Consider the following 13,380-nt stretch of genomic DNA (forward strand, 5'->3'; position numbering starts at 1 on the left):
GTGTCCGTCCGCACTGGGTGTGTGGTCCCGCCGGGTGGTTATTGCGACCTTGGAGTGCGACGGCTCGGTGGTGGGAGTGGTAGCGGCACGTCGCATTTGTTGTCGGGAACAGAACCCACCGTCGGTGTCTTTTGAGTTTCCTCAATAATCGGATTATGCATTGCATCGTGGATTCAGGAGTAAGGAGGGATAATCGGAGGGTCAGCTAACGCATGGACGGGGCGATTTGAGCGACTAAGAGGGACAAGGGCGGCCATCGAGGATCAACAGTCCGTAAGGTACTCTAGGCACGGAGGGGTTACCGATCTTCCATAGTAGGTACTCCGTAAAGCAGCATGGATGAGACGATGGCTCAACCGAGTCGGTCGGCCTAACGGTACGTTCGGAGTGAGAGAGAGTAGGCGGGCTCCTAGGTCTTACCTAGGTCCGGGATGAAGGGAAGAACAGCATTCTTCTGGAAACCGAGAACCGATATATAGTTCCAGACAGGGTGCACATCGATGAGCCATAACCTCGGTGGTGAATCGACTCAGGGCCGAGCTTCCGTATGGCCGGTGGGTAGATGCCTGCGATTTCAGGCCTATAATCCATCACCCCTTCCGGGCCCTTGCTGTGTACCTCAGTATCTAGGTAGGTAGTAGCATGGGCTATTGGATTGATTAGCTACTAAGCTCCAATATTTGGAGAATATCGACAGTCACGTCCATTACAGGAAATAATATTATAGTATGAACATGAATTCTAGGTCTTGTCCTCGGGTGGTAGAGCCCTCCCACGATTCTCCCCACAATCCTCACAGCGTGGGGAGATCTTGGCTCTTGTCGTATCGCGTAGCGTGAAGCTTGAGGAAGCCTCCTGAGAGCGAAAGATATGCGAGGCATGAAGTCTGCGCCGACATCCGATCGTAAAGCTATCGAGCTGCTGTACGAGTGTGGCTTAAGACTCATATATGTACTACTTAGGTACCTAAGCGCTCCATACAATACCCTTGTGTAACTGTCTCTGCATACTCTATACGGCCCTGTGGCCGGCTGAAGGTTCCCAGCCAGTCATCATATCCACCAGATGGTCGGGAGAGCGCCTAGTCCCATCTGAGTAAGTACAGTAGAGAAGAGAAAATGACGGAACCTAAACAGACTCCATTTAGGCTGTCTCGCCTGCCGATTGGGGACAAATTATCGCGGAGTCCGATCCGGGCCACGTTAAATTGAGAGTGGTAGGTGGGTTTCCTCATCCCTTGGTGGTTCCGGAAATTCCCTTTTGGATACTCTTCTGCCTGCCTTCTGCCTGTGATGCAGGGCCTGGCCATCCCAGCGAGGCAAGTGACCTCTTGCCATGTACTCCGTAGTGCCCAGTTAACTTAGGGTTAACCTCAGGCACGAACAGGCCACCTGTAAGCTGGAGGGTTCATGTTCGGGACAATGGAGGTCACTGAATCAGCGATTAGCTGCGAGGTCATTGGGCCAACCAGCCTTGGGTTCTTCTCTACCGACTTCCTGGTTGGCCCTAAGCATGGTACGATAAGACTGTATCCTCCGGTACACGATCGCCCGGCCCCAAGGAATCTTCCCAAGGGAAAGGTGGGATGTAGGTAGGACCCCGCACGGCAATGATGCAAGTTACGAGGCTACCCCTCCATTACCGCCTCTTGGCCGCTGTTCTTGTGATGGCTGACTGCCCCGTCTTGGTCGGTCTGGGGGCGGGAGGGTCCATTTCGGTGGATGGCTGGAATCATCTGCATCTCGTTCTCGACTCTCCTTGCTGAAGGGAAGCAGGTACATCGCATAAACGGGATGAATGCAGCTTTGTACAACCGACGATGCTGAAACGAAGAGGCTGAGTGGCCCGAAGAACCGCCAGGTGGAACTTGCATGTATAGTACATAAGGACTGAAATTCTGCCCATAATAATAGTTACCCAGGGGAGGGAGTCTCACAGACGGATCTTCGCCATCTTTCCCCGGAGCAACGGAAACGAGAACCTGTCAAGCCCCGCATGGCCGAGCCCAACTGCTTTTGGACGCGTTCGGGCCACCAGAGTAGCGGCCTCCACCCAGTCTCGCTCGCAGTAGGTACTGCCGGGAGGATCATCCTTCTGCTGCTGTATGTTCTATTAGGTATTAGGTATTATTATTCCGTGGATAGACAGGGTCTAGTAATTCACTGTATGTACTTATGGGTTACTTGCGGTTGTCGGTAACACTACAGAGTATAATTGAGAAATTGCATATTTATCATCTTTTCTTCCCTTTTCAGCATCAGCATTCCAGTTGATGATTGGCTTCTCTAAACAACTACTGCCTGAATCCGTCCGACATGTGTCTGTATTGACCTGGTAGAGAGACACCTGGGTTCACCCGTAGGCGGACCATGTGGAGAAAGCTCTGGGAATTTACATCACATCCGAGGTCTAAGTATCTCTTCGTAGAAGCCCGGGGAACAAGACGAGAGCTCTTGGGATATCCAGTCAAGATACCGAACCAAGACTGTGCAGACGGACGCCCGGAAGAGGTGGTTGACCCAAGGGAGTCGGAGGGAGTCGTAACCATCGCAGGGTGTCCACCGGCCGCCCGGGGGGAAACAAGAGCGGGACGGTCTCTCTCAACAACAATAATAATTAAATAATCCTCCTGCTAAGCCTACTAAAGCCGTCGCGGACCCATCCAGTTCACGGGGTTAAATATCTCAGTCTCCCCCATCGGACGACGGGTCGTTTTGCTTCCTACGATCTCTGTCTTCTTCCCCTTGTTCTTGTTCCTCCTCCTACCTCTTCCTCTCTACCTTGGCTATACATTCCTCCCGAAGATACCCTAGAGTACCCTCCGCATCCGGTAGGTAAATGACACCCCCCCCTAACTACTACTACTATTACTACTGCTACTGTACCCCACTGTCGGGGGGGAACCACCTGTTCTCGACCGCGACAGAAGCCCTGAATAATCCTCCCTCTCCCATACGCTTCTTCTACTTCTTCTCCTTCTTCATTTCTTCCTCCTTCTCCCACTCTCCATTGGGGCATGTTGAGGCGTTGAGCTAACTTCGTATCCCCGCAATCCTCACAGCTAGTCGGACTCTATCAATCGATCGATTGCCCCTCGCACCTTTTCTGCCGCTTCTCTTTTTTTTGGAGTCGTTCTGACTGCCCCCCGGGCTCACAACCATGTCCGAAGGCAACGTTATGCCCCCCAAGTCCTCCGTGGTAGGTTCTATCCTTCTGAATCCTTGTTCCCTTTTTCTGAAGGGAAAGAGGGAAAAACACCATGGGCGAAAGAAAAAAGAGGGGCCCCCTCTCCCCACCCATCAGGTCCAAATTCGGCCATTTTTCGGTCTACCCGCTAATTGAATCGCTTTTGTTGAATCCAGGTGGTGGAGGCCCACGAAGTCGACACTTTCCATGTTCCCAAGGCTTTCTATGAGAAACACCCCACCGGGACTCATCTGAAAGATCTCGACGAATACAAGAAGCTCTATGAGGAGTCCATCCGAAACCCCGACACCTTCTGGGCCCGCATGGCCCGGGAACTGCTCACCTTCGACAAGGACTTCCAGACGACCCACGTTGGCTCCTTGGCCAACGGTGACAATGCCTGGTTCGTTGAGGGTCGCTTAAATGCCTCCTTTAACTGTGTCGACCGCCATGCCCTGAAGAACCCCGACAAGGTCGCCATCATCTACGAAGCCGACGAGCCCAATGAGGGCCGCACCATCACTTACGGCGAGCTCCTGCGCGAGGTCTCGCGCGTCGCCTGGGTGCTGAAGCAGCATGGCGTGAAGAAGGGCGACACCGTCGCCATCTACCTCCCCATGATTCCCGAGGCCATCATTGCCTTCCTCGCGTGTTCGCGTATCGGTGCCGTCCACTCTGTCGTCTTCGCCGGTTTCTCCTCCGACTCGCTTCGGGACCGCGTTCTCGACGCTGGTTCCAAGGTCGTCATCACCACCGACGAGGGTAAGCGTGGCGGTAAGATCATCGGCACCAAGCGCATCGTCGATGAGGCGCTGAAGCAGTGCCCCGACGTGTCGAGCGTTCTGGTGTACAAGCGTACCGGCGCCGAGGTCCCTTGGACCCAGGGTCGTGACATCTGGTGGCACGAAGAGGTCGAGAAGTACCCCAACTACCTGGCGCCCGAGTCGATGAGCTCCGAGGACCCTCTCTTCCTCCTTTATACCTCGGGTTCCACTGGAAAGCCCAAGGGTGTCATGCACACGACCGCCGGTTATCTCCTGGGTGCTGCCATGACCGGCAAGTACGTGTTTGATATTCATGATGATGACCGCTACTTCTGCGGTGGTGATGTCGGCTGGATCACGGGCCACACCTATGTGGTGTACGCCCCTCTGCTTCTGGGATGTGCCACAGTGGTCTTTGAGAGTACCCCCGCCTACCCGAACTTCTCCCGCTACTGGGATGTTATCGAGAAACACAAGGTCACGCAGTTCTACGTCGCCCCCACCGCTCTGCGGCTGCTCAAGCGGGCTGGCGACGAGCATATCCATCACAAGATGGCCCACCTGCGTATTCTGGGCTCCGTCGGTGAACCCATCGCTGCCGAGGTCTGGAAGTGGTACTTTGAGAAGGTCGGAAAGGAAGAGGCGCACATTTGCGACGTAAGTAATTGTCTCCCGCGAGATAGTCTAAAAGATCTAACCTTTGTCAACCAGACATACTGGCAAACCGAGACTGGTTCCAACGTCATCACTCCTCTGGGTGGAATCACGCCCACGAAGCCCGGCAGTGCCTCCCTGCCCTTCTTCGGTATCGAGCCTGCCATCATTGACCCCGTCTCGGGCGAGGAGATCAGTGGCAACGATGTTGAGGGTGTGCTTGCCTTCAAGCAGCCTTGGCCTAGTATGGCCCGCACTGTCTGGGGTGCCCACAAGCGCTACATGGACACCTATCTGAATGTCTACAAGGGATACTATGTGAGTGGCCCCTGCGCAACCGAGTAAAAACGATCAACCGTGACTGACCGCTGCAATCATAGTTCACCGGTGATGGCGCTGGCCGTGACCACGAGGGATACTACTGGATCCGTGGTCGTGTTGATGACGTCGTGAACGTGTCGGGCCACCGTCTGTCGACTGCTGAAATCGAGGCTGCCCTTCTCGAGCACCGTAAGTGACACGGTGAAGATCGCGCGTGTGATCCCGACGCTAATCTATGCCCATAGACATGGTCGCCGAAGCCGCCGTCGTCGGCATTGCTGATGAGTTGACGGGCCAAGCCGTCAATGCCTTCGTTGCCCTCAAGGAGGGTAATGAGACGACCGAGCAGGTCCGCAAGGATCTGGTGATGCAGGTTCGCAAGTCGATCGGACCGTTCGCTGCCCCCAAGGCTGTCTTCGTTGTCGATGACCTCCCCAAGACCCGTAGCGGCAAGATCATGCGCCGTATTTTGCGGAAGATTCTGAGTGGCGAGGAGGACAGCCTTGGTGACACCTCGACGGTAAGATGAATTCCCTTCTCAATGATTCCCTGCTGTCATGATACTGACGTTGGACTATAGCTGTCGGATCCCTCCGTTGTCGACAAGATCATCCAAACGGTCCATGCTGCCCGTGGCAAATAAAGCATATATGGATGATAATGACCCGCGACAGGGGGATATAAATAAGAAGTATAAAAAAAATTGATGAAAAGATGGAACCTTAGTATATGATGCGATGAACTCGACTGGATTTGGCTCGAGGCCGACTTCCATTGCTCGTTTTGCAGATGCCATCCGCTTTGTGACTCCCGTGTTTTGATGTCTTCATTTGAATAGCGATGATGCCCCTAGTTGATCTATGTATAATCATCAATACTTACCCATATCCCACTGTTCTTTCGAGTAACAATACAACGTAACGTAAGGATGATGCCGGACGGGATTTCGGGCTGCTGGAGGCGGCACTCCACGTGACTCCTCTCATGAAAACGATCGCAATACCAGTTTCCATACCAAACTTACACCCACGTGACCATTCTCCTGTTGGGCCGCCATCAAGCTGGATGAGTCAGCGACGACGACGTGGTATGTAATTAACCACCCGAACCTAAACCAAACCTCCCTCTCTCTTTTCCTTCACCGTCGCGTTTCTTTCTTCTTCCCTCTCCTCGCCTTCGCCGTCTCCTTCTGTTTCGCTTCACTTTTACCTTGCCTTCTTTGTTCACTTCTAGCTCTGGCGGCCTTTCTCCGTCTGTAGCTGGTGTGAGCTTTCCTTTTTCTCTAACAGAAGAGCAGAAAAAAAATCAAAACAGTTTTTCCTTGCGGCGCGCGTCGAGTTTACCTCTCGACCTACAGCTCTTCCTAGCTTCTATCTCGGGCGAGCGCATCCATTTTCGGTGCTTAATCCAACAGTTAATCTCTACAACGAGCTTCTCGTTCCATTTTCGCACGTTCGCAGCGCCCGGTTTACTTCGCGGTCTTCGACCCGCTTCGAACGGATGAACGCATAAGCCCAACGGACACCGAACAGCATCATGTCTTTCGGATTCGGAGGATTCGGACAGAACAACCAGCAGAGCTCCGGCTTCGGCACCGGCTCTGGATTCGGTGGAACTAGTTCTGGCGGAGGTAGGTGACCTTCATCCCTCATCCCGTCATCGCTTTTCACCCGCCCTTGAGCGTTGTTACTCGACTTTTGTTTCTATCCCTCGTCTCTTGATACTTCATCGGCCCATGCTGGTGCTCCAGACGTCGACCCGCGACGGTTCCTCTCTTTCGACTTCTCGACCTCGTTACTATCCCGCGGAGGTTATCGACGCTAGAGCAATACAGCAGAGCAACAAGAGAAGGGATCGCAGCTTCCAGTACAATGTCTGACAGCATCATCCCCGTCATCTAGGCTTTGGATCCACATCGTCCCCTTTTGGTGGTGGCAACACATCAGGTGGTGGCCTGTTTGGGAATACTTCCAGTAGCTTTGGTTCCGGTGGAGGTACGTGCTCAACGACGATGTCCTCATGAGCTCGGCGATCCTTTCTCTTTCCTGCTGCGTGTCTTCCGGATATGGATCCTACCATCTTTTGCGCATACCTGTCTCGCGGATGGGGTAAAGTCAACTACACCAGACGTGTTTCCTGCCTGCCCGGAAGGTCGACCTCTATCCAGGGACTACTTGTTGGCCATATTGGAAGAGAGGAATCCGTCATCGTATTCACATCGGTTTTCTGGATACCATGCTCGGCATCGAGCGTCTTATTCGCTTTTCTCACTGAGCTTACATAGGCAGCCTTGTGCACGTTACTGACTTGAGTTATCATAGGTTTCGGATCCAACACACAAAAAACAGTCGAACTCCCTCTTCGGCGGTCAGAATCGCACCGGTACGGGATTGGAACCGCAACATCTTCTGGTGGAAGCCTTTTCGGCGGTGGCGCTACAAGTGGTGGTGGCTTTGGTAGCGGCGGCGGCGGCGGCTTCAGATCCTCTGGAGCCACCGGGGGCGGATTTGGAAGCTCTGGTGGTGGGCTTTTCGGAAACAAGACTGGAGGAGGGTTTGGTAGTACAACAACAACCCCTGGTGGTGGATTTGGCTCCAGCGGTGGCTTCGGTGGTGGTGGTGGTGGTACGGGCTTCGGTAGCGGGACGGGAACCGCTTTCCAGCAGGCAATTCCTCCCTCCGATGGCACCGCTAGCACACCATTCAGTGCATTCACCGAAAAAGATGGGGCCTCTAGCGTAACCAACCATTACCAGAGCATCTCGTTTATGCAGCCCTACAGCAAATACTCTTTCGAGGAGCTGCGTCTCGGTGACTACAACCAGGGTCGGCGGTTTGGAAATGGAAGCGGACAAGCTGGTGCTTTCGGTAGCTCGGCATTCGGAGGCTCCGGGTTCAACCAGCCCTCCACTGGTTTCGGAAGCACCTCCTCGCCTTTCGGCGGTGGCACCAGTGCGCCGTCTGGGTTTGGCACTACTCAGACTGCCGGTGGATTCGGGTCGACATCTAGCAATCCTCTCTTTGGAGCTTCCAAACCGGCTACTTCCCTCTTCGGCGGTGGTGGAACTACAGGCACCTCTCAGTCCGGTCTCTTTGGTGGAAACACTTCAACCACTGGCGGCTTCGGCACTACTTCTGGATCTACTGGTGGTTTCGGATCTGGCGGGGGCCTGTTTGGCAGCGGCACACAGCAGCAGCAACAGCAGAACAAGCCGTTGTTTGGATCAGGCACTACCTCCACTGGCACCGGTTTTGGCGGATTTGGTCAACAGGCCACAAGTACTTCTACTCCCTTTGGCGGCACTGCTGCTACGTCGTCTCCATTTGGAGGTGGCCAACAGCAGCAAACAGGAACAAGCGCCTTTGGCGGGTTTGGCCAGCAGAACCAGCAACAGGCCCAGACTCAGAATAAGGGCTTGTTCGGCAGCGGATTCGGGCAGACGAATCAGCAGCAACAGCCATCTTCCGGCGGCGGCCTTTTTGGAAGCGGAGGCACCACGACCGGCACCTCTCTTTTTGGTCAAGGTGCCCAACAAAATCAACAACCAGCGACTGGCGGCTCTTTGTTTGGAGGCACTGGCCAGCAGACCGGAACTGGAGGCTCCCTTTTCGGTGGTGGGAATCAACAACAGGGCCAGAAGAGTCTTTTCGGCACCGGTACCACGGGCACAGGCACCACTGGCGGTGCTTTCGGAGGATTTGGAGGTACGCAGACTCAGCAGACAGGAACGGGCGGTGGTCTATTTGGCGGTACCCAGACCCAACAGCAACAGAAACCGCTGTTCGGCGGTGGCACCGGCACCGGAGGCTCTCTTTTTGGGGGCACAAACACGGCAACTCAAGGTACCGGCTCCTCACTCTTTGGTGGTACCCAGACCCAGCAACCCCAGACTGGAGGTCTTGGCCTAGGAGGCTCTAGTCTCTTCGGTGGTAGCACCCAGCAAGCCCAGCCCCAGCAGCCACAACAGGCCCAGCAGCCGACCCCTGGTAGTCTGCAGGCTTCGCTGTTGGAAGGAAACCCTTATGGAAATCAGTCTATTTTCTCTGGACTGCCGGCCCCCAACGCATCCAGCCCAGGACCTTTAGCGACTCCCTTGTCAAGCTCCATCAAACAGAAACAGCGGACCCCGTTGCCTGTCTACAAGATCACACCTAATGCGGCTAACCGTCTTGTGACTCCTCCCAAGCGCCAGGGATACGGGTTCTCCTATTCGACCTACGGGTCTCCTTCTAGCAGCGCCGGAACACCCACTGGCCTTGGCGGCAGTCTTCTTGGTGGCAGCCTTCGCGGAAGTGTCGCCGGCGGCAGCCTCGGCCGTACTAGCTTTAGCAAGAGCTTCTCTACTAGCAACTTGCGCAAGACATTCGACCCGGATACTGACAGCGTTCTCTCCCCTGGAGCTCTTGCGACTGGCCCCTCGCGCTTATCAAGTGGCAGCTTGAAGCGTCTCACCATCGACCGCAGTCTGAGAAATGATCTCTTCGCTCGTCCTGCGAGCACCCCTGCGGCAATCACCAATGGCGAGGAATCGACCCCTCCCACTGACAAAATGAAGAAGAAGGTCAGCTTTGACGCCTCATCTACCACGACCGCGGGTGCCGAAATCGTCCCAGTGCAATCGGAAAGCCCTGAGCCCACGCCGGAGGAATTGGGCTTCTTGCGCTCGATTCGTAAGAGTGGCACTGTGAACGGTATCAATGGAATCAGCGCGACTACCAACAATGTCACTCGGCCGGAAATGGAGACTGTCCGTGCTCAGGACCTTCCTTCAGTTCCCGAGGACGCCGAACAGACAACGCCTGCTGAGGTTCCCTCCAGGCTTCCGTTCGTCCCTGGCGGCGACCCCCAGCCTGGCGAGTATTGGATGAGGCCGACCCGTGCGGAGCTCAACAAGATGAGCCGCGAGCAACTGAAACATGTTACCGGCTTCACCGTCGGCCGTCAACGTTGCGGTGAAGTGACATTCGACGAGCCCGTGGACTTGACTACGATCGACCTGGATCAAATCTTTGGTGGTCTGGTGGAGATCGGTGTGCGCAAGATCACTGTGTACCCAGATGAGGCCATCAAACCTCCTCGTGGTAAGGGATTGAACGTGCCCTCTATCCTTCGTATCGAGAACTCCTGGCCGCGGGGTAGAGACAAGAAGTCCCCGTCTCCGCTCACCAGCGGTCCTCTATTCGAGAAGCACGTCGATCGCCTGAGGAAGGTACACAACACCGAGTTCATCGATTATGAGAAGGGCACGGGAACCTGGGTTTTCAAGGTGCCCCATTACACCACCTACGGTCTTGATTACGATAGCGACGAGGAAGAAGAAGGTGAGAGCCTTAACCAGAGCACTTTGAGTGCTGGTCCTGACACTCCAACTGCGAAGGCCCAATCGCTATCCAACTTTGACAACACCATGGGTTCGGAGCAGATGTCGACCTTTTCAACTGACGACTCTTTTTTGGGCTCCGTGGCCGGGGTCGAGGACGACACTTTTGATTTCAAGAAACGGAAACTGGTTCCTGGATCATTTGGCAACCAGGCAATGGAGATGGCAGATGATCGGCAGTCGGCTTCGGAGGAGTCTTTTTTAGAGGAAGGCTCCACGGGTTCAACTATTGAGCAAGACGGTGAGGATATCACCGAGAGCCAGCAGTCTGGCGACTCAGAAGTTGAATCGGATGAGATTGAGGAAATGGACATGGCGGGTACATTTCCTGACCTTCATCCTACCGTGGAGCCAAATGGCGTTAAGAGCGCCGTCGAGGATTCCCAGCCCACCTTGAAGCCATGGAACACCCCTCCCAAGGCACGTCTTGATCTTACCGGCGATTGGGCCGAACAGCTGCAACGTACTATCAGCCCTCGCAAACAAGACCGCGATGCCCTACGTGGGATTCAAGCGAATGCCTTCACCGACCGACCCCTTCATGATGACAGTCCTAAGCAGTCGTCAACCAATGCCCAGCAGAAAAGTTTTGCCACTAGCATTGATTTGATGAATTCCCTCTTCCAACAACCGCGCAAGCAAGGTCAATCCCCATCGAAAGGGCGGAGTGCTCAGCCTAAAGGTTTTGAGTGGCCCTATCACAAGAAACCCAAAACCTTTGCAGGCGAATCGAATGAACTGAGTGGTGATGACATTGCCTTTCACCACTCGTTCAAGCCCCGATGGGGCCTCGACACCCTTATCACTGCAAAGAATGATGTCACAGATGCGTCTTCTGATGATGGTCGTTGGGAGCAAAAGTTCTCTATTACCAGCGAAGGCAGAGACATTGTTTTCTTGTCGTTGAATCAAAAGGCATCCTCCCTTGAGATGCTTGATGTGCAGAGGCAACTTTCGGCGATTACTCGCGTGGATGGCGTTCCCTTCGCTCGCTTGGAAAGGGCAGATTTCCGACACTTTGCGCAGGCCTCGTCAGGATCAAACCAAGAGCTTCTGGTGTGGCAGCTCGCCAACATACTCTTCAATGATGAGATCGAAGATGACATCTCAGCCGGCGTTCCAGTGCAACTCCGCGCAAAGTACATGCATCGCATCAAGAAGGATCGCCTTAGCCGACTGTGGGAGAAGATCGTCCGTGAAAAGCATGCCCATGACTTGGGCAAGGCTAGTTCGGCTGAAGAGCGTGCTGTTCACCTCCTCTGTTCACACCGTATCGAAGAGGCCTGTAACGTTCTCATGACAGGCCAGGATTTCCACTTGGCTACCCTTCTCTCGCAAATCAGCCGGGATCCTACGACCCGCGCGGACATGGCAAAGCAAGTTGAGATGTGGCGTCAGCACAATGTGTATTCCGAGATGAGCGAGCCCATCCGTGCCTTGTACGAGCTTTTGGCAGGTAATGCCCTTCGCAGCGAGGGCAAATCTGGCGGAGCCTTGGAAGACCGCGCTTCTACTTTCACCTTCACAGAACGGTTTGATTTGGATTGGTTCCAAGCATTTGGTCTCCGCCTATGGTACGGCATTACGGATGAAGAGCCGATTGAAGCTGCTGTTGCTCAGTTCATCAAGGACCTTACTCGCGGCGAGGAGCCGGCATTCCCCTACCCCCTGCACCAAGAAGGTTCGCGGGGAGTGATGCATACATCTGCAGATATCCTGGGGCGGGAATCTCCTCTGTGGGTGTTGCTGAAGACGTACTCTGCAACTGTGGGCACCCGTACCGATGTTGAACATCCTGCCTTGGAATTCCCTGCCGCGTTGCTTCCTGAGTCTGTCAGCGGAGACAAGTTATCCAACCGGTTGTCCTTCCAGCTGCACCAACTCCTTGCTGCCACCGTCGGTCAACATCACCGCCTGAAAATCGATACCGTACGGGCAGACCAACTGGTCCGCGACTATGCCTGGGAACTCAGCTGCAGTGGCGAACTCAACCGCGCCTTGTTCATACTCTTGCATCTGTCCAAGGCATCAGATCGTGAACAGGCTGTCAGAGAGACGTTGGCGCATTTTGCGTCCGAGCTACCTGGCCCGGTTACTCCTGCGGGCACACCCGACAGCAATTGGCAGTATTTGACCGTCGACCTGCAAATCCCTGCTGGGTGGATTTGGGTGGCCAAGGCTCTGTACGCTCGCGACACTGGTAATGCTGCCGATGAGGTGGATTGCTTGATTCGCGGCAAGCATTGGAACGACGCCCACGCTACCCTCTGTCGCATTGTGGGCCCCACTGCGGTGATCGAACGGGACTACGCAACCCTGGAGAAGCTGGTCACTGGATTTGGCGACGCGCCAGAGCGCAAAGTTCGGGGCTGGGCAAGTGGCGGCGGGGTGTACGAGGACTTCCTGCACCTGGCGACTGCGCCGAGCGGGTCACGCGATGCTAGTCGGCTCAACCGGCTGGTTAATGCGCTGGTGACGATGGGCAAGACGATCCAGCAGGCTTCAGGGGTGGAAGGTCTGGAGGAGCGGGTGGCTTTTACGGAAATGAGCAAGGCGGTCGCTCGGTGGACGGCGCACGATGATGGAAAGGTCAGTGTTATATGGAGTATCTATGAGGGAGCGTGTTCTAACGGACTTCAACAGGGAGTGGAATTGTCAAGTGTGTTGCGACTGCCTCTGACAGGCGATGCACGCATCCAACAGACGGCGGAGATGAGCCGCCGCTACTACGGAGTGGTCATGGCCGGTGCCTATTGAACAAAAATGAAAATCTAATGTATCAGTGTTGTTTTCCCCTTACTCTCCCCCTTTGCATGTTTTGATTGATGTTGTTGACCCTTCGGGGAATGTCTCTGTCCATGTCCCTCCTGTAATCCTAGGTTGTATTTCTCTCTCCGACGTTGAGAAGCACATTCTTGCGGATAGTTTGAACCATCTTGAGTGGTAGTTAGTTAGTTAGTTAGCCTCATATGAACGAATTGTGCATCTATCTCTGTGCCAGCGTAAGTACATGGCTCCCAGAAGGGTAAGGCCTACCACACGTAATGACTTCATATCACCTTCAATCCCAACCCT

At 54.6% G+C, this 13,380-nt stretch overlaps 2 protein-coding genes across 2 annotated transcripts; both read left to right on the forward strand.

Annotated features, from left to right (window-relative positions):
- Positions 1-3,159: 3,159 nt before the first annotated feature.
- On the forward strand, positions 3,160-5,568 carry ATEG_03970 (acetate--CoA ligase; the record flags this gene model as incomplete). The annotated part of the gene is made up of 6 exons (XM_001213148.1): positions 3,160-3,198; positions 3,363-4,607; positions 4,662-4,922; positions 4,985-5,114; positions 5,171-5,445; positions 5,506-5,568. 6 exons carry the CDS (start codon positions 3,160-3,162, stop codon positions 5,566-5,568), a joined length of 2,013 nt encoding a protein of 670 aa, XP_001213148.1.
- Positions 5,569-6,990: 1,422 nt separating this feature from the next.
- On the forward strand, positions 6,991-13,062 carry ATEG_03971 (uncharacterized protein; the record flags this gene model as incomplete). The annotated part of the gene is made up of 3 exons (XM_001213149.1): positions 6,991-7,033; positions 7,247-12,894; positions 12,949-13,062. 3 exons carry the CDS (start codon positions 6,991-6,993, stop codon positions 13,060-13,062), a joined length of 5,805 nt encoding a protein of 1,934 aa, XP_001213149.1.
- Positions 13,063-13,380: the final 318 nt, after the last annotated feature.

Source organism: Aspergillus terreus, genomic scaffold (genome assembly GCF_000149615.1).
Source record: "Aspergillus terreus NIH2624 scaffold_5 genomic scaffold, whole genome shotgun sequence".
Lineage (NCBI taxonomy): Eukaryota > Fungi > Ascomycota > Eurotiomycetes > Eurotiales > Aspergillaceae > Aspergillus > Aspergillus terreus.